This window comes from Coenobita brevimanus, chromosome 74, assembly GCF_032717465.1.
Source record: "Coenobita brevimanus isolate Jiangsu-jjx chromosome 74, ASM3271746v2, whole genome shotgun sequence".
Classification (NCBI taxonomy): domain Eukaryota; kingdom Metazoa; phylum Arthropoda; class Malacostraca; order Decapoda; family Coenobitidae; genus Coenobita; species Coenobita brevimanus.
The window spans coordinates 5797000-5817598 of NC_137027.1; the positions used below are offsets into that span (position 1 = coordinate 5797000).

General features: G+C 38.5%; 1 protein-coding gene across 1 annotated transcript; it reads left to right on the top strand.

The window, feature by feature from the left end:
• The first annotated feature begins 113 nt into the window (after window positions 1–113).
• Window positions 114–20181, top strand: LOC145407705 (3'(2'),5'-bisphosphate nucleotidase 1). Its single transcript, XM_080278570.1, has 9 exons — window positions 114–217; window positions 1200–1358; window positions 5793–5886; window positions 7251–7366; window positions 8372–8420; window positions 12834–12933; window positions 14780–14966; window positions 18084–18247; window positions 19728–20181. Exons 2-9 carry the CDS (start codon window positions 1227–1229, stop codon window positions 19822–19824), a joined length of 939 nt encoding a protein of 312 aa, XP_080134696.1. The 5' UTR covers window positions 114–217; window positions 1200–1226; the 3' UTR covers window positions 19825–20181.
• The last annotated feature ends 418 nt before the right edge of the window (window positions 20182–20599 follow it).

The window sequence follows — 20599 nt, forward strand, 5'->3', positions numbered from 1 at the left end:
AAATGTAATTAATCATTGCTTATTCGCTGTATTATATGCTTATGCATAGCATGTTTATGTATTCTGCATGTTTGCAAATGATATACGAACTTATTAGACAGGAGAAACTTTGAAGAGTCACGGTGATAGAGATTTTGTTATCAAGAGCTATCATTAGAATTTAGACTATACCCCGAAGTTTCCTGTGTAGATCATAATCAGGCGTCGCCTGTTTTCCGTAAGAAATGTAGTACGCTATTGTTTAGTTAACCGACAAATTAAAATGGTTTTTATTCCTTTATTGCCGTTTCTCTAGCGGGCAGTCTTACAATACTCAGTGGTTTGTGCTATCATATTACCATACCCAGTGGATTTGTGCTATCATATAGTGTATGCCTGTGTGTGTGTGTGCAAATGAATATTACCGAATCTTGCTCAGTGTACTGAAAGATGGATTTCGTTTCCCAACTTCCCAACTGGATGCTGGGTTAGGTTAGGTTAGGTTAGGTTGGGTTGGGTTAAGTTAGGTTAGGGTAGGGTAGGGTAGGGTAGGGTAGATTAAATTATTAGGTACAGTTAAGCTAGGTTAGGTTAGGTTTAGTTAAACACATAGATTAGGCCAGTCCTATCCACCATTGCTAATATTTCCGATCAGATTGTCGTAGTCATATTATGGTTGTTATTCATTGCACAACAAATGAGGCCACAAAACACTCAATTGAACTAAAAAACTATGAAGTGGAACAAAAAAAACACCAAAAATAGGAAACGGCAATAAAGGAAATACAGTACCATTATTATTATAGTTTCAGCCAAAAAAACACAGTTACAGGAGTTTTATCTATTTTTTTGGTAGTGTAGACAGTTCTGAGACACTTCTATGGCATTTTATTTGCAAATTATTTTTATTTTACTCTTGAAGGTTAGGTTAGGTTAGTTTATCTTCACGAGTAAAATCACAGTTTGCAGCGAAAGTGCCATAGATCGTAGAATTGTCAAAAAAAAAAAAAAAAAATCAAAATCTTGTAATTTGTTTTTGGCTGAAACTGTAATTTTACCAAAATTTCCTTTGTGGGTTAAGTATGGAAGCTGCAGTGTCTTCACCACAGTATTCACCTATTGCACACTAACATTTATATACCGGTAGTAATAGATTGCATCATTGCCAAAAAAGTTTGTTTAGTACAGGCAACAGAATAACAGTGCATTTGTTTTTACAGGCAGTGAGTGAAAGGACAACCAACAAAATGTCTGTTGCATCACAGAGTACTCCATTAATATCAAGAATGCTTTCCTGCTCTGTATCCATTGCCAACCAAGCTGGTAAAATAATTCGAGAAATCATGAGGCACGGAGAATTGGGAATTGTTGAAAAAGAGGTATTTAAGCATTGTATAATAGCGTACAGTACAATAGTATAGCTTTGGAATATTGTTCGGTTGTCCTGTACTTCACTCTACTGATTTTGTTGTATTTTTCCCAGTGTTATCATGGTCAAGTGATCAAGAAGAAATCTAATTTGGTTGTGCAGTTTATATTTTTGGTTGATATTTAAACTGAGCTCTATTTCTTGCCAAAATTTGCGTGGTGGTAGGCACAGAGCTGAGCAGACCCAAGCTGTACTGAATAATAAATAGTACTGTACAACAATTTCCGTTCTTTATTTTCTACGTATTTCACAGTACCTATTATTTATAAGAGGAATTGGTGGCTTTCAAGGTTTCGTTAGGTTATTTGTATGTACAATATTCAGGTCACCCGAACCTAACTTAACTAACCTAGAATTCAGTATAAATATCAAACATGAACATATATTCCACAATCAAATTATATTTTTTCCTTGATCACTGGACCAAAATAACATTGGGAAACATAAAATGATATTAGTAGAGTGAAGTACAGAACATCCGAATAATTACTTACAGTACGGTACCGGTACAGATATCTCTCTCTCTCTCTCTCTCTCTATATATATATTATATAAATATATATATATATATATATGTATATAAATTATACATATCTCTGGGGGCACTCATCATCCACTCACTTGATGTAGTGCTGCTGTGGGTGTCTGCCCTTTCCTCTTTTCCTCACTTTCTCTTCTGTCTTTCTTTTCTGCATTCTTTTCTCCTCCTTCTGCCCACAGGTGACTTTACACTCACATTTCTTTCTTTCCTTCACTCTTTCCTCTTCCTTCTGCTTATGGATGACTCTACACTGTGTGACCAGCAAAATGGTTTCCTGTACATCAGGAAACCATTTACTACGCTGGGTGGTAACCATATACCGGTAACCAAATTATGGTGTCTGGTGGTTTAGTGGAAAATGAAGGCACTCCAATCAGATTGAGCCTGTATAAGTTTATATCCAAGGAGTGGTTAGGGTTTATTGCTCAGGTAATGCCACTCAGGGAAGAGTTAGGCTGGTCATTCTCACCTTAAATGTCAGGACCAACTTGTCTAGCCTCGCGCTCCTGTGCTACTCTTGGGACGGCATAGGATTGTATGATGGAAATGAGTTACTTGAGAGGAGCATGTGGAGTGACGTGGAGGGACAGGTTGACGAATGAAGAAGTGAAGGAACGTTGTGGGGTAGATGTGGATGTGGTTGAAAAGATTAGGAGAAATACACTGAGGTGGTTTGGACATGTGGAGAGGATGGAGAATGAAAGACTGACTAAGAGGGTGTATGTAGGTGAGGTGGAGGGAGGGAGAGGGAGGGGTAGACCGAGGATGAGGTGGAGGGATGGAATTGAGAGGTATATGAGGGAGGGGGGGTGAGTTGGGGGGAGGGGAGTCAAATGGTGGGTGACAGAGTGACTTGGAGGCGTTTTGTCTGCGGCCACCCTTTGCGGGATTAGGGCGTCGGGCTATAGAATAGATAGATAGATAGAATATATATATATATACTGTATATATACAGTGGTTTCTCGAATTTTGACAGTTTAGAATTCGATGAATCAAATTTCAATGCATTTTGGAGTGGTCTGCCTACCTCACGTTTCGATGCAAAGTCGTGCATTTTGATGCTCTCAGGGCCAGACTCCAACCAGAACAAACAAAGATAATATTTTTGATGCGAACCAAAATGCTAGAAGTGAAGGAAAATTATATGAAATAGTATGAGCCTAACCTAATGTCGTATGTGACGTGTCAAGAAGAGAATGAAAATCAACATCATTTATTCATATATGGAGCACAAGATGATAAGGTTCTGAGACAATTCCCCGTCAAGTCAATTCCCCGTCAAAACACTGACGATTTCCCGTCAGGACAATACGCACCCTGGACTATTCCCCATCATTTTATAAATATACTTGCAGTATTATTAACTAATCAATACAGTACTTTAATAACTCAAAGATATAACAAGAGAAATTAAGGGAAAAGAATCAATAATAGAAATACTAAAACAAAATGAATTACAGGTGATAGCAAATACAGTAGGCAGAATACTGAAACGAAGAGAAGTACAGTAATTATGAATATAGGGAGCAACATAGAAATGAACAATAGATACTGAGAGAGAAAAAAAAAAGTCATGTTGTTTAACCCCTTAACCGCAGGGCGTCACTTTCGTGACGCTTGGGAACAAGGGATCATACCGTGGGGCGTCACTTTTGCGATTCTGTGTTATTTTGAATTCCCCAGGTCTTTCAAGTGGTAGCTTGTATCATCTATCAGTACTGCCAATGTCCAACACTAGTCAGCACTCCTAATCTCATCTATACTCCCATCCATTGTTGACAATTTAGCCATTTCTCCCCGTTCTTGACTCCCCTCCCTACCTTCCCTCCATTACCCTCTTGTCTCGCCTGCCCGGCCATGCTACGCTAAGTAAATCTTTCCTGGAATTTTCCACTGATTTCATCCATTAAAATTAGCTCTATGCCCTATTCTTATACCAAATAATATATACCAAAAAGAAATAAGGTAAGTGAGAGTGCCATACACCTGGAATTGGCTAATTATCACCTGACAACACCTCACGTGCGCTCGTTCGCTAATTTTCGCTATTTATTTCCCCTTGAAATGTGCCGTATGATCTATTCTCGTACTAAAAATATATATAAGGAGGGAAGGGAGAAGCCTAAGTGATATTTACATTCACCTGGAACTACCTAATTTATAATGTATTATCTAGATTTCCAGCCAATCATTTCACTGGTATATATTAGCAGCTGTCAAGAGGCTGATGTTGGCAGTAATGCATTTCCCTAGGTAGGCCACCCCGGCCCACCCCTATCAGTTCACTGTCACCTTTGAAGGTGAAGGTACGTCTGTTTGCTCTTGCTAACTTCCCCCTGCTTTTTAGCCCCATGCAAAGGGCCCTGTGACCTTTACCCCCTACTAAACCTCGTGTGGAAAGAGGTAAAGGGCTGACAATTGAAAGAGAGTGACTACGATCTTTCTGTTGAGTAAAACAGTGCAAGTGGAATTGTAAATAATGTGTAAACAGCAAGTGAAAGCAATGAATATAAATATAAGTGAACAGTGGAAAATAGTTTTATAAGTTACTTCAGGTGACAGTGCATAACACAGTGTAAATAAAATAGAAATGTAAATAATGTAAATAAAATAGAGAACGTACCTAAATAGAAATGTAAATGAGTAGTATTATAAGAATACGAGTATATATACTTGGAGTAATGAAAATGAAAGTTTCACTGTAGCATGTATGAATACTATGAGTTATGAGAGTGAAGGTGAAAGTGACATTCACTCTCAGTGCTAGTATACAGGACGAGAAAGTGAATGCTACGTATTTTACTGAAAGAAATAGAATGCCTACAGTGACAATAAACTACTATTACTGAAGGACACTTATGGATAAAGGCTGTAGATATATGTAAGTGTTATATAGTAATAGAAATATAAACTGTGAGTGTTTTTATGAATAATAAATGACAACACCAGCGGCCAACTAGCACAAGTGGGAAGGTCATACCCCCTCGTAATTTTCATTGCTTTCACAGTGTTTTTTTTTTTTTTTGAATATGGATTCCAAACTATTTGAGAATCATAGAATGATGTTTCTAGTGATAATATCAGGCTGTGGTAATCATATTATGGGTTGTTGGGAAGTGTAAAGTGGAGACTTCGTTACCCAACTTCAGAGGTCTCTTCAAGTTCTACGGTACTTGACAAAGGCTCAACAAACACCCCAGGAGAAAGCTGAAGGTATGTGCCATAAGCATATGTGATTTTAATATTCTAGGACTAATAACTGATTTTTGGCAAATATTTTTAGAGAGTCTGTCGGAGCGCAAATATGCCCGCGGGTGCCACAAGAAAAAGCAAATCAAGCCCGCAGTTAAAGGGTCAAGGACAAGAGCTCCCGGATGGGAGTAGGCGCCAACAACAACAAGCCATGTGCAAGGTGATGTTCTGTTGTCGGTAGCCATCTTGCGACTGTCCTGCCAGCAGCCAGCCTTCTACAGCCAAGTGCCGCACTTTCAGCCTGTACCTTCCATGTGTGGACACACCCTTGTGTGGTGTGGTGCGGTGAGGATCTGTCCGTTCACCCCTTTGGGGCTAAGATGCGAATGAGTGTGTTTGAATGGATGAGTAAATGGGGAGTATGTCATCCTGTCTCGGCTACCTCCCTTTCCTTGGGGGAAGCAGCCTAGGTATATATAGATAATATATATATATATATATATATATATATATATATATATATATATATATATACGTATATATATATATATATATATATATACACAGTATATATATATATATATATATATATATACACAGTATATATATATATATATATATATATATATATATGTAAAACTTTTTTTCCAGCATGCAAAGGACCTGCAGACAGAGGCAGACAGAGCAGCTCAGAGGTGTATTGTCACTTCACTCAGTAAGCAGTTCCCCAAGGCTACCATAATTGGTGAGTCTTCCTTAGTACAGTACCATGACATGTGGGTGGTACTAAGCCTTATTGGTTTCACTGTTTTAGGAACTGGCTGTGTCGTCAGTTATTACCTCAGGCTTAGTTGGGTGGTAAACCCATTTACATTTACTTCTAGAGACTGTTGACCATGCTTATAAGTATAGTTATGTTTGCTCAATGGCAGTTTTGTACATAAACTTATTGGGCTGCAGAAATCCTGCGACTTCAACTGGATTTTCCCCAATATATTTTACTTGATTTATATAATGTAGAAGCTTTTGCCCATTTTGTGAAAGTAAATTGCATCAAGCAAAATTGTAAGAGCCCAAGACTAGAGTACGGTACTGTATTTATTTTTGACATATAAGGCAAGGGTGACTATTCACATTCCCCAGAGTGGCATTACAGTAAAGCCTCGATATAACGGACTTCAGTATACCGGAATTCGCTTTTACCAGAATCGAGAAATCGACCGGACTATATTGTTATACAGTATATCAGGATTGTCTGAAGGTGACGAGTGATAGGTAAAATACAGTATGCAGACAAAGTGAACATCTTTAATTTGTAAGATCGTAAATAATAAGGTGTATAAAGTGTACAGTACACTGTTTGAAAGGTGTTTATAATGAAGTTGTAACAATAAAGTATTTATATAGATATATATATATACAGTATATATATATATATATATATATATATATATATATATATATATATATGCAGTATATTTATAAGATCTGTGAAGTAACAAATCATTTAGTTTAAGAAAGAGTGATAAGTCAGAGAGCAGATGATTTAAATGCATGCATAAGATTATTTATTCAAGTTTGTCCCAAGCTAAGAAGTTCCCTTATGGGACCAAGGTGCCACCAAAATTTAAGGAATTTCTTTGGAATATAAGTACATTGCCTTCATATCATCTTTTAAGGTTATGATGTCACTGAAGCTCTTCTTTGTATTCTTTTTCTGATTGGAAACCAGTTCAGCTCAGGCTGTTCAGGGTAATGATGACTTTACTTTATTCTGGCTGTTACTGGATGATTTTTATTATTTTTTGAGGGACGGTCCAGACATGAGTTTGAAAGTACTGTACTTTAATATCCCTTACCCTCCTTAGAATGGTGACAGCTTATTAGTTTGGTACTGTCGGATGAGTTTATGTAGTGTACATAGTACCATTCGGACTTAAGAGGTAAAAGAAATAAAAATAGCCAGTTCTTTAGGTACCTCCATTTTTGGAGGCATGCAGAAATCCAAGCCTCAAATTGTGAAGCAAAGATCATTTAAGTAATAGGAGACAACCTTACTTCCCATGCAGCATTGAGATGATATGGTTAATTTAACCCCTCCCTGGACAGGTGAAGAGGGAGAAGATGAATGCAAGGACACCTCAGGCCATGTGTTTGATCCATCAACTGCCAGTTCATTACACATCACCTGCCCATCACACCTTGCATCCGTGCCTGAAGAAGAGGTCTGTAGAATTTATTTTGGCCTTGACATTTCTGTGTTGTGGTAGGTGGGGGAGCTCACCATCCACCTACTCAATGTAGTGCTGCTCTCGGGTGTCTGCCCTTTCCTCTCCACCCTCCTTTCCTTCTTTCTTCTTCTGTCTTTCTTTACTTTATTCTTTCCTCGTCTTTCTGGCTGCGGGTGACATTACACTCCCTTTTTATCTTTCTTTCCTTCATTCTTTCGTGTTCCATCTGCCTGTGGGTGACTCTACACTGAGTGACAAGCCGAATGGTTTCCTGTACACCAGGAAACCATTTACTATGCTGGGTGGTGACCATATAACCAAATTATGGCGCCTGGTGGTTTAGTGGGTAGTTGTGGCGCTCCAGTCAGATTGAGCTGATGAAGGTTTACCTTATATCCAAGGGGTGTTTGGGGTTATTGCTTACGTAATACCACTCAGGGATGAGTGAGGCTGGTCACTCTTATCTTAAATGTCAGGACCAACTTGCCCAGCCCCGGGCTTCTACGCTCCTCGGGGGACAGTGTAGGATTGGATGATGGATGGATGGATGGATGGACATTTCTGTGTATGCATTTTGTCTTGATTGAAAGTCATGGATGTGTTCAGAAATATTGTACTGGAACCATCTCTTGTTGGTAATGTAAATCAACTGAAACTGGTAAATCATCTTTGAAAATTTCAGTGGAGTTGTAATAGGCATACTTGCTGCAGTTTACTTTGAATGAAGTGAGAACTTACTGTACCTTGGCAGTTATTACACTTTCTTCAACTGCAATACTGTAGCATAATGTTAATACCGTGCCATACTAGTGAGTAATTCAGTCAGAGTGTGTCACAAAGTTGTCTTGAGGTAGCAGGAATTTATAAAAATAATACCATACATCACTGGATCACTGAATTCAAGGGGTGAAGTACAGTACAGTGGCATGTTGTAAATTATGAGTACCTGTAGAATGTGGTTGATTTTAGTGATGACAGTTACCCTTTCATGCTTTTCAGGTGGTGGTATGGGTAGATCCCCTGGATGGCACAGCAGAATACACCCAAGGTAAAGTGCAGCTGTGTGTCAGAATCAAATTTAAAAATGAAGCAATATGCAGACTTGTTCCTCATATAACTAGAGTAGTGAAAATGGTAATGTTTAGTGTATTTAAATGAGTTTAAAGATGGGAGTCTTGATAGCATGAGAGGATGAGATGGTACCCAATACTCAAAAGCGATCAGTGGTTATAAATTGGTTACTGGCAAAGAACTATTATTGCCTTTTTCCAGTCATCTGATATTTTTCTTATATCTCATGATGGTCTGCACATGTCAACTGCCTTGTCACTTCCATTCATTTATGTGCGTGTGATTAAGATTTTTGTAAGAATAAATTTTGCCAGTCCATTTCGTTTCGTTTTTGAAGGCTCTAACGTGCTTTCATACGTCGGCCTTAGTCACCTAATGGCGGCTGTCCATGCTGCTTGATCTCTGGCAGCTTCCTTATTAAGTCCCCTATCCCAGAGGTCAGAGTCAATGATCTCGTCCCAGGTCTTTTTTGGTCTGCCTCTCGCTACCCTGCCCCCAACCTCAACACTTCTCACTTTCTGCACCCAGTTATCATCCCCCATCCTCAACGCATGCCCAGAACATCTCAGTCTACCTCTCCTCATCACAATACCAATACACTCCAGTCCCATCCTTCCTATCAACTCTTCCATCGTAGACCTTGCCTCCCCAGGCCTTGCATTCAGGACGCACTGCACATCCACCTAATCATTGCCATTTCTGTACCTTTAAGCCTGCAAATATCCTCTTCCTTTACTGCCCAGGTTTCACTACCATACAGCATTATATTCCTAACACATGCCTCATACAAAGATCCCTAAGCATAGAGGAAGAGCCCTCACAATGTCAGGAGAGGCAACAGGTCACTGAGCTTCTTCCAACCACTCCATACTCCAGCCACAGAGCTAGCTCCAGCCCCATATTCAGTACATAACATGTCTCCCAAATAAAAAAACTCTTCCACACACTCAAGAAACTCACCAGTAAGTTCAGGAGACTCACCAGTAAGTTCAATCCTTTCACACCTGGCAATCTCCACATGCTTTCCCCGACATGCTGCACACTTGAAATCAGCATTATCTCGCAGTCTACCTTTAATACCACTACATTTCTTATGCAAAAACTTATCACAAATACTGCACGCCCCTGTGGCAGATCGCATATGGCCACTCTTCCTCTTCTTTGACAGTATTGCCCCCAGCACTAGATACCATCACTTTTCTTTTATCTGCATTTACTCTTAAGCCCTTGTGCCCCATACTGTCTTTCCACTTCCTAAATCATTCCACTGCCTCCCTTTCATTCTCTGCAGTCAGTACCAAATCATCAGCTTACTACATCTCCCACAGAAGTCCGTTTCTAAAGTCTTGTGAGAGGGCTTCAAGTACCATCTTAAACAACAACAGGCTCAAGACTGACCCCAGATGCACACCAACATTCTTGGAAAGCTCCTCACTCAAATATCCATTCACCCATACCTGGGTGCTAGCACCCACATACATGGCCATAACCAGCCATTTCTCAATCCCAAGCTTTCTCATTGCCCACTCCACCACCTTTCTAGGAACTCTGTCGAAGGCTTCTCCAAATCAACAAAAACAGAGTACAGTTCCCTTTTCTTTCCTGTATATTTTTCCTGAAGCTGTTGAACAGTGAATGTGGTATCAGTGGTCCCTTTCCTGGCATAAATCCAAACTGCATCTCATCAATATTCACTCTTTCTCTAATCATACTTTCTAGAACTCTCTCCATTACCTTCATTATCTGGTCTAAAAGCTTTATGCCTCTATAATTTCCTCTTTCCTGGACATCACCCTTCCCCTTGTGCACATCTATAATTACACCCTTCAGCCAATCATCTGGGACAGCACTCTGATATATAATCATATTTATCTAATGAGTGACTAACCCCACTCCTATATCTCTTGAGCCATTCAACATTTCAGCAGTCAACCCAGACACACCTGCTGCTTTCCCCATCTGCATCCTGCCTATTGCCCTGCTCACAGTAGCAGCATCAATCAAAGGCCAAGGGCCAGACACTGGATCTGCTGGCTCCAAACCTTCCCTGTCCCAGTCAGTCTTCTCATTCAACAACCGGTTGTAGTGCTCTCTCCAGGCATCTTTAATATCCCCACTGTTCACCACTACCTTCCCTCATTGTTCTTCACACACTGCTCACCTGTGATATTCCTATTCTCCCTCTGTATCTGATTTGCCACCTTAAATGTCATATTCTTCCATTCCACACTGTTTAGGTTATCAAGTAAAAGTCTCTATAACTCAGACTTCGCCCTGTAAACTGCTCTTCTAGCCCAACACTTGGCAGGTAAATACAGTATTCCTGTTTGTTAGGAATAGCCTTCTTTTCTCCTTAACTGCATCTTCTACACCCTCATCCCACCACCAGGTTACTCTGTGTAAAAAATTAAATCTGAGAAGTCCATTTTCCTGAGTATGCAGGATGATTGATATGTGGCAGTACTGTTTATAAATTACCGCATTGTACTGTAGTATCAGCCAGTTTGCCTGATTTTTCTACATCAAGGAATCCTTCCATCTTTCTCTTAGATAACTTCTGTGACTAAATGCATTGACTACTTCTAAGTACAATACCAGTTATATTTGGTGTACAGTACTTTAGCAGCTAGCGAGATAGTGTAAGCAGCAGTATTGTGGAAAGATCCTCAAGGTAAAACACAGAATTTAATGAAAAATGTGGCATATGGTGTTGCCTTTTGCAGTACATCTGTACTGCAGTACAGTTTACTGTACTTGCACTGCCCTTTCAGTGTACTTCATGTAATTGTTGTTATATTCAACTTTAACAATACTTTATGTAAATTAATGTCCTTTACATAAATGTCTTAACATTTAATTCTCTTTTACAAGCTTACGAATGCAGTAAGAGTGGCCACCTTGGGGTTTGTAAGGCTCTAGGAATACCGTGTGAAAGTTAGTTAGGATGTGTTTGCTCACATTTTGCCAGTTTTGTTATCCTTTTCCATTAGATATATGCAGTCATATGTTTTACTGTATTTTTTTTTTTTCCCCAGTAATTAGTGTCTGTAAGTACTGACGGAACTTTTTGTGGCAATGATGTTTTTGACACCTATTGATATTTTTGCCTTTAAAATAATTAACCCCTTCACTAAGATGATTTATTATTAGTTTTATTCTTGCTACCACCAGATTATTATGTTTAACGTAGGAGTGGTCTTTCATTTTATAAGGAGTACGGAAGGCTATATGCAAATCTTCCAGTTCAGAAGTCTTTCTGCTTATTAAAAAAATTGATTTGAAGTAGCAAAAAAAAAAAATGTCTTTGGACTGAAGGGGTTAATTCTTGTTGCATCCTTGCATGACACCCATTATGTGTGTTTCCAGTGCAGCATACCAGTACCCTTAAATATTGCCTGCTCATAAGTTCATGGTTTTTACCATTTGTGGGCTTGCAGTATTTTTTTGCATCCAAAACTGAAATTCAGATTAGGAAGAATTTTTTTTTTTTTTTTTTTTTTTTTTTTTTCTAATATTGTACCGGTACATGTTTATACATGTTTGGAATAGCGAGTACACAGGCACCATTTGTTTTTATTAGACTGTACACAAATTTCATATTAGCCTGCTGCAGCATTAATTGTGTAGTTTATACATATTTGTAACATCTGTTTATAATGTTATACAGTATATATTACTAGTATGTATACAGTAATTACTATGGATGGCTTATACGGTATATGATTATGAGCAAACTGTGAAGTCAATTTAGGTCTCTGAAATATGTTCTCTTTTCTTGATTCTTGTGGGGTTTGGGGGAACCTAACCCTTGCAGATTCCAATGGTATACTGTACAAAGTTCAAAGTGCCAGGTATGATAATTTTGTGTTTGTTGAAAGATATGATTTAACTGAGCAATGAACACGTCTCTTTCAGAATATGTTTTACTGCTAGAGATAACTGTATTGAATGCTTTCACACTGACTTTTGCATGATGGTTATGTTACTTTTGCTTTCAAGAAATCAGATTTAACCCCTTGAGTCACCAAATGATTTTATATAGCTTTGGAGTGACCTTCCAGTGTCATTATTGTAACTTTTACCATTTATATATTTAATCATAGTATGATGATGATTACAGTGTGATCTTTCCATAAATTCTGTTTTTTCCCAAGGCTAATCATTATTTTTACCAACATCATAAGGTATGTGGTGACCAATGTGTGTTCATATTTGGCTATACAACATATGAAAAGAATTTTAGGTCAAGTTAAAAAAAATCTCTTTTAAGCTTAATAAAAGCCTTTGAAAATACAGCAGCAGGAATCTAGTAAGAACTGTCTTATGAGTCAAGACGTTAATGAAGTGAGTTTGTGTGGCTTCTCTTTTACTCTGACCCTTCAATCCACAGGTTTGCTAGATCATGTGACAGTGCTCATTGGCATTGCAACAGGGGGAAAGGCTGTTGCTGGAGTTATACACCAGCCCTACTACAACTACCAAAACCCAGGGTGAGGTATTTTTCTCATCATTTAATGGAACAGGTTGGTTTGTGTACTATACATCCATTAGTAGCTTTCATAACAGTAGTGATTATTTTATGGTACTTGAATTACAGAAGAAAAAATGGTTGCAGGTACTGCTAATGAGTAAAAGCCTGTATTTTATGTAACATCTTTTTTCCTTTTTTTTTTTTTTTTTTTTTTTTTTTAAACTCAATCCATAGACTACAGCATAGTTTTTGCCATCATACCCTATGTTGTGTAGAATTACGTCAGCTTATGATGATTGTTGGATTTTTATTTTTTAAGACAAGATATTGACATAAGTAAGTCAAATTATTGGCCATTATCTTCCATGATTAATAACAGGCTTTTTAGCTTGCAACAATGAGTAACTGTAATAAAAATAACCTTTTCACCTTCTGCTCTCTCCTTTTGGAGAGATCTAAGAACATGGTATCAGGCCATCTCCAACATTGTGCAGGCATTAGAGTTGGTGACAAGGAGGAACCATCCAGAGAACTGATGAGTGGATGCATACTACAGAGGGGCCACTGTTGATTTGGCTGCCATATAATTATGATAAGCAACCTTGTTAACTAAAGCCACATCAGTAATTGAAATATCTTTATGAAGCCTGCATGCAACTGGCCACTTGGCCAAAGTCCTTTTTCTCTTATTTTTCAATAATTAGTTGCCACAGTGATCATAAACATTCTGTTGTTCATCCATAGGATGAAACATATGGTGTTAGCAGTATGCTTCATTTGATTTCCTGACTGAACCTGAAACTGACTGCATTCTCTGCTTATATAGGCTGTGGGCTTTTTTTTTTTTTACAGTGACTTGTATACAATGTATCCATCTTTCGGAGAAAAAATGAGGATTTTGCATTTACAAACTTGTTATTTCCCCTCCTGTACAGTAGCATGTTGTTAGTTTCTTTGTGCATTTAAGGAAGAGCAGCTAAACCTTTTCATTCCAGTGACATATATTATACATCTGTTTTGTTCTTACTACTTCTGGATTATTTTAATAAGTTTAAGAGAGCATTATTCTTTCCTCTTTCTTCTGCCTACAGGTGACTTTACACTCTCTCTTGTGTCTTTCTTTTCTTCATTCTTTCCTGTTCCTTCTGCCTGTGGGTGACTGTACATTGAGTGACAAGCCAAATGGTTTCCTGTACACCTTGAAACCATTTACTACACTGGGTGGTAACCATATAACCAAATTTTTGCGCCTGGTGGTTTAGTGGGTAATAACGATGCTCCAATTGGATTGAGCCGGTGAAGGCTTACATCCAAGGGGTGGTTGGGGTTTATTGCTCACGTAATGCTGCTCAGGGATGAGTGAGGCTGGTCACTCTCTTCTTAAATGCCAGGACCAACTTGCCTAGCCCCGGGCTCCTACGCTTCTCATGGGGCAACATAGGATTGGATGATGGATGGATGGATAAGAGAGCATTCTAGTGCTGAGCAGATTGATGAAGGTTGCATCTTACTCTTCCAGTTTGAAAAGTCTCTCCTCAAGCTGAAAAAGACCATCTGGAGATAATAAGATACCTGTACTAAGAAAAGGATATCAAATATTTCATTGGGTTGAAGGGAATCAACTCATAGCCTTTGGCTACACTACAGAACTGGAAGTGATTAGAACTCCAGCCGGCCGGCCAAAGTATTGAGTTACTCTCACTTTGTCTCAGAAAAGCACTTTAATTTACAGTACTGCATATGATTTTGTGTACTTTTATGATAGTGAATGAATGTGACAGTATAGTATGAAAGAATAACTTATTTTTGTTTACTTTCTCTTCCATTCTCTCCCTAATCACTTGTTTTACCCACCCTTGGCATAGGAGTGAACTGGGTCGAACCGTCTGGGGTGTGGTGGGTGGGGAAGTGGGTGGGATGCCCATGGTGTCCCCTCCAGAGGGGAAGCTTATCGTCACCACAACCCGCTCTCACTCTTCTTCAACAGTCAATGATGCCATTACCTCTGTTTCACCCACAGAGGTTCTCAGAGTTGGGGGAGCAGGACACAAGGTTAGGAAGTACTCTGCCTAGTAATGTATGATGATGATTTTTATGTCACTCACAAAAGATGTGGAGTAAAGTAATACAGTATGTTTATAATAGCATAGAAGAGAGTGTGCTAGGATAATATTGTCGTAAGGAAAAAAATGGATGCAGATAAGATGTAGACAGGAGTATATGTAAATGAGTTTTAAGGTGGGAGTATGTATGGTAAAGCCAGAAGAAGGTGGGTAAATGTAGTAAATGAAGGAGAGTGTGTAAGAAAGTGAGATATGGAAGTTGATGAGGGTATGGCAGTGACAGGGAATTGAGTTTGTTGGATGAATTCTGTTTGGAAGAGCACATGACTAGGGTTTGTCATCCCGTGATAAACTTTATTGTCTGGCAGGCTTATATGAAGTGCATGTATAAGAGATATACCTGTGAGATGAAGCTAAGACCTCATTGTAATGATGGGTTAATAAGTGTGTGGGTCATTTCACTGGGTATCATTGTAATGATGGGTTAATAAGTGTTTGGGTCATTTGTCTGGGTATGCTGGTGATAGTTCCTTCATACTTTTCCATTAATTGTTTTTGGGACCATACCTCACCACATTCTTAGGTAGAAAAAAAAGTCAGGATATTGATTATGATGATGATGTTTAACTCACTGACTGCTGGGATTATATTGAGAGCAGCAATATCATTGACTGATAGCCTGAATAAAATGCTGTATGTATACCTTAATGCATTCATAACAGTAAGACTGAACAAATTAATCTTGTTAGTTTTTTTACCTGTCTGCTAGTTTTGTCCCAACTAAGCAGTATTATATAGTGTTAGAATCAAGAAAATACATTTTATTAGAATGTATGTAATAATGAAAAGTGTAGTGTATCATGTTGAGCATAATACAAGCTCATTGCTCTACATACTGGAATATGGACAGTTATAGAATGATGATGTAGTGAAACACAAGTTAGGAACCAAAATTTATTTCTGACTAATCTCGCCAATGAACTTCTTCGGAGTAAAATCCTTTAGGAATAATATTTTGTCACATTCATTTTCCCAACATTCCCATTCAGTATTCTTACAGATTGACTTGTCACATGGTTGGTAATGTGGAATGCATGTAGAAAGAAAAATATCAAAAAAAAGATGTGCATATTGTTAGGCCTGTGGATTGGTTTAAACTAGTGGTTTAAACCATTTTTTTTTTTACCCTTTTATATATACAGTATATATATATATCATATATATATATATATATATATATATATATATATATATATATATATATGTGTGTGTGTGTGTGTGTGTGTGTCCTTAATTTTTAAACTTTTAAACTTTGAATACGATTCAGGGAATTTCAGGGTATTATAACATTATATTTACTGTTACATACAGTAATATTTATTGTATGAAATTCTGCAAGAATTGTTAGACAAAGGAAAAGTTTTATTAACATTTTAGCGAAGGGATGACTGATATTCTTATAAGTACTGTAAATTGTATTTTATTATTAGAGATACTGAATTATTAAAAGAGGCTACAGGTAATGCTAAATATTGCATCTTATCCAGCATCTGTTCCTATGAAAGATGTAGGGCTATTAATTTCAGATTTACCAGTAGCTGTTGATACCCAGTACATACTTCATAATGTCTCCTATCTATCTATTGCCAGACGCCTCAATCCCGTTTGGGGTGGCCACAAACAAATCGCCTCCAAGTCGCCCTGTCCCCCGCCATTTCACTGCCCTGCTCCCAACTCACACCCCTTCTCTCATATACCTCTCCACCCCATCCCTCCATCTCATCCTCGGCCTCCCCCTCCCTCTTCCCCCCTCCACCTCACTCACATACATTCTCTTCGTCAGTCTTTCACCCTCCATCCTCTCCACATGGCCAAACCACCTTATAATGTAATCATGGAAAAAAGACGTATTTCAAAATTTGGGAAAAGCAGCTTTAAAAAAGACTACTTATGCCCATTATTTGCACATAAGCAATACAGTATAGCTACATATAGTTTTGAAACTGGTGCAGGTTATTACCTTACAAACTTAATTGAAAATACCAAAAATCATATACCGATATGAATCTGCCTCCATAGAAAAAATGTACACAAAAATTAAGAAAAAAAATAGTATTCCTTGCCAGAAAAAATTAACTCAATCACTTTACTTCAGTGTTCTCGATAATATAGGTTAATCACACTTTCAGAATGTACTGTATGTATATATATATCCATCATCCATCACCCAATCCCACACCGCCCCACGAGGAGCGCAGGAGCCCGGGGCTAGGCAGTTGGTCCTGACATTTAAGATGAGAGTGACCAGCCTCACTCATCCCTGAGTAGCATTACATAAGCAATCAACCCCAACCACCCTTTGGATATAAACCTTCACCGCCTCAATTCGATTGGAGCGCAATAATTACCCACTAAACCACCAGGCACCAAAATTTGGTTAAATGGTTACCACCCAGCGTAGTAAATGGTTTCCTGGTGCACAGGAAACCATTTGGCTTGTCACTTAGTGTAGAGTCACCCTCAGGCTGAAGGAAGTGGAAAGAATGAAGGAAAGAAAGACAGAAGAGGGAGTGTAAAGTCACCCATAGGCAGAAGGACAAGGAAAGAATGAAGGAAAGAAAGACAGAAGAGAATGGAAGGAAAGAAGGATGGAGAGGAAAGGGCAGACACCCGAGAGCAGCACTACATCGAGTGAGTGGATGGTGAGTGCCCCCAACTATATATATATATATATATATATATATAGATAGATAGATAGATATATATTACATACACAGTCAGCATGATTAATACAGAAAAACATTAAAGCCATATAAGCCTTTACAACCCCCCAAAAAAAGTTTATTTAAAAAAGAAAACATGGTTTTAGGTTTTTATGATTTTTTTTTCTTTTCTTTTCCCCACCCTCTCTGTGAGATAGAGCCAGGAATCTAAGGGCCTGAATGATGAGTGAATGAATATCTGGCCCATTTTACTGGACCACCTTATGATAGCTCTCCCACTGTTGTGCTTCATTTTTCCTTATTTATGGATCATATTTAATCCCAGCCATAGTTGGGAAAAGTGATGACAATAATGATGATGCTAATGATGCAACATGCTTTAGGTGATGCTGCTGCTTGAAGGCCGTGCACACGTGTATATCTTTGCAAGTCCCGGCTGCAAGAAATGGGACACATGTGCACCTCAGGCCATTCTGGAGGCAGCAGGAGGCACACTGACTGACATCAAGGGCATCCCTATACCTTATCATGTATCTGCTCCACATAGGTAATTTATTTTGTCTTAAGATTTTTCTATAATAACATACATAGCCTAGTCTAACCTTTTCATTTATCTTACATAATATCATTACCTCACCTAACCTAATATAACCAGACCTAGCCTAACCTAACCCATTTATTTGACGTAACATCATAACCTAACCTAACGAAAACCTGCCACACCAAACCTACTCCAACTTAGCCTAGTCTGACTTAGCTTAGCATAGGATAACCTGCCATAGGTTAACTAAAAATATTATAATGGAACTTAATATAACATAATCTAAGCAAAAGCTCCATCTTAGCCTAGTCTAACTTACTGTAGTTTAGCTTAGGATAACATAGCATAGCTTAACCAAAAATAATACAACAATGTAGCATAATCTAAGCAAACCAAACCTAAGCCCTGTCAATACAGTGATGTTTTTTGTAGTATATATGGTCTTTCTACCACTTGATGATTTTATTTTTATTTTTATTTTTTTTGAGTTTTACACCAAGTCCTTTTTTGGATAAGGGCTAAGGCGTTGCCCCTGGGTAGAGGACTTTGGTTTGGAGCGTGTAGCATTTTATGACCAGATGCCCTTCCTGATGTCTACCAATGACTCTTGTGTGGATTCGATCCTCCGACCCTTCGGTCAGAGCGGAGCGCTTTAATCAACTGAGCCACGGCTGCTAAAGAGAGCCCTTGAGTCGTGAAGGGGTTGCTGAGTGCAAAAGCTGACCCCTTCAGTTCAAAAGTCTCTCATAAGCTGAGCAAATTGTCAGAGAGTAGGAAGAATAAAAAAATAAAATAAAAGCATCATTGGATTCAAGGGGTTAATTTTATCCTACTTGTAAAGTAAAATGAAAACTCACAAATATTGCTTGTAACACTGGGATTTCATCCAGAAGGCCAACTGAAGAAAGCATTTTTTCAGAACTAGAAAAAGGAGACACTGTACTAGTGGCAACAGATGTCGTGTTACCTCCCTGAACTGTGAAAAACAATCTGTTGAATTCGTAGCAAATGGCACTGATGACACTGATCGTTTTGCTCATTTCATTTGTAAAGGCTCAAACATGGTTGCATGTGTCGGCCTTGGTCGCTTGGTGGCATTTCTCCACAGTGTTCAGTTTCTGGCAGCCTCCCATTTCAGCCCATATCACTGAGGTCACATGCTATGATCATGTCCCAGGTTTATTTTTGGTCTTTCACTTGCAGTCCTAGCCTCAACATTCACACCTCTTGCCATCCGCACCCGTTTGACATCCTCTGTCCCCACAATATTCCCAAACCATTTCAGTCTGCTACTTCTCATCATAACACATACATTCAAGCCTCATCTTTCCTCTCCACTCTTCTCCAAGAAACCTTATGCTGGTACATCAGTATCAGTAAAAATGATGTACTGCATGCTTTATCTCCCATTCCATTTTTCATACCATCCTATCCCTTTCTCCATGTCAGGTTGGTTGAGTCATCTCACTTTTATCTCATTTGTCAGGAACTCAACTGGTGTGCTGGCATCAGCTGCAGGCCAAAGCCATGAAACCTTCCTGAACAAAATACCGCAACATGTTAAGGACAACCTCAAGGCTTAAGGAGGTGCTTGGAATTGTTTATTTTGTAATGGAAGGATCTTGTTGAGAGATGTTTGTTATACAGTAAGAGTATTTTGATGAGCCCTCCATTATTACACAGCTCTCACGTCAGTATGTAATGGGTCATAATACTGGTGCATGCATTTATTTGTTCATAAAACTGGTGTTTAATATGGTACAGTATGCATAGTAGTGTATAGTAAACCTCTGGTAATGTAAAATTCCATATTGTATACAATCACAAATCTTTATTAAGAGAAAACAGCAGTGATATAGAACTGGCAGTTTACAGCTTTTGTTTGAGAAGCTTGAAGCTTTAGTGTATTGGGAGCTACAGTCTACGCATTTTTCAGACATATCTATTTAAACAGTATATAATTCCATTATTTGTAAGAAAGAACTGAATTTTGTGATTAGGAATAGCAAGGCTGGGGAAATACCAGGTCACTTCATCAACATGTTTGTCACTTGTCAGGCAGCTGTCTGGTAGACAGAAAATTGTGTGTTCAGAAATTACAGATTATTATTATTATTGCCTTTAGGTTGTAGTGTATGCATATACAGTATTCATGCATTGAAGTGGCCAGCTCATGTACACATGACATGGGTGGGTAGCTTTATAGTTCATGATTACACCAGGCTTCAGAGGCACTGAACTTCAGAACGGAAGCTGATCCATAGGGCTGAGAAAGGTTACTACAAGAGATATATGAGGTGATAACTTTGTGCGAGCTATCATGGTCATTGATCTCTAAATATAAGTGTAAGCATGGAT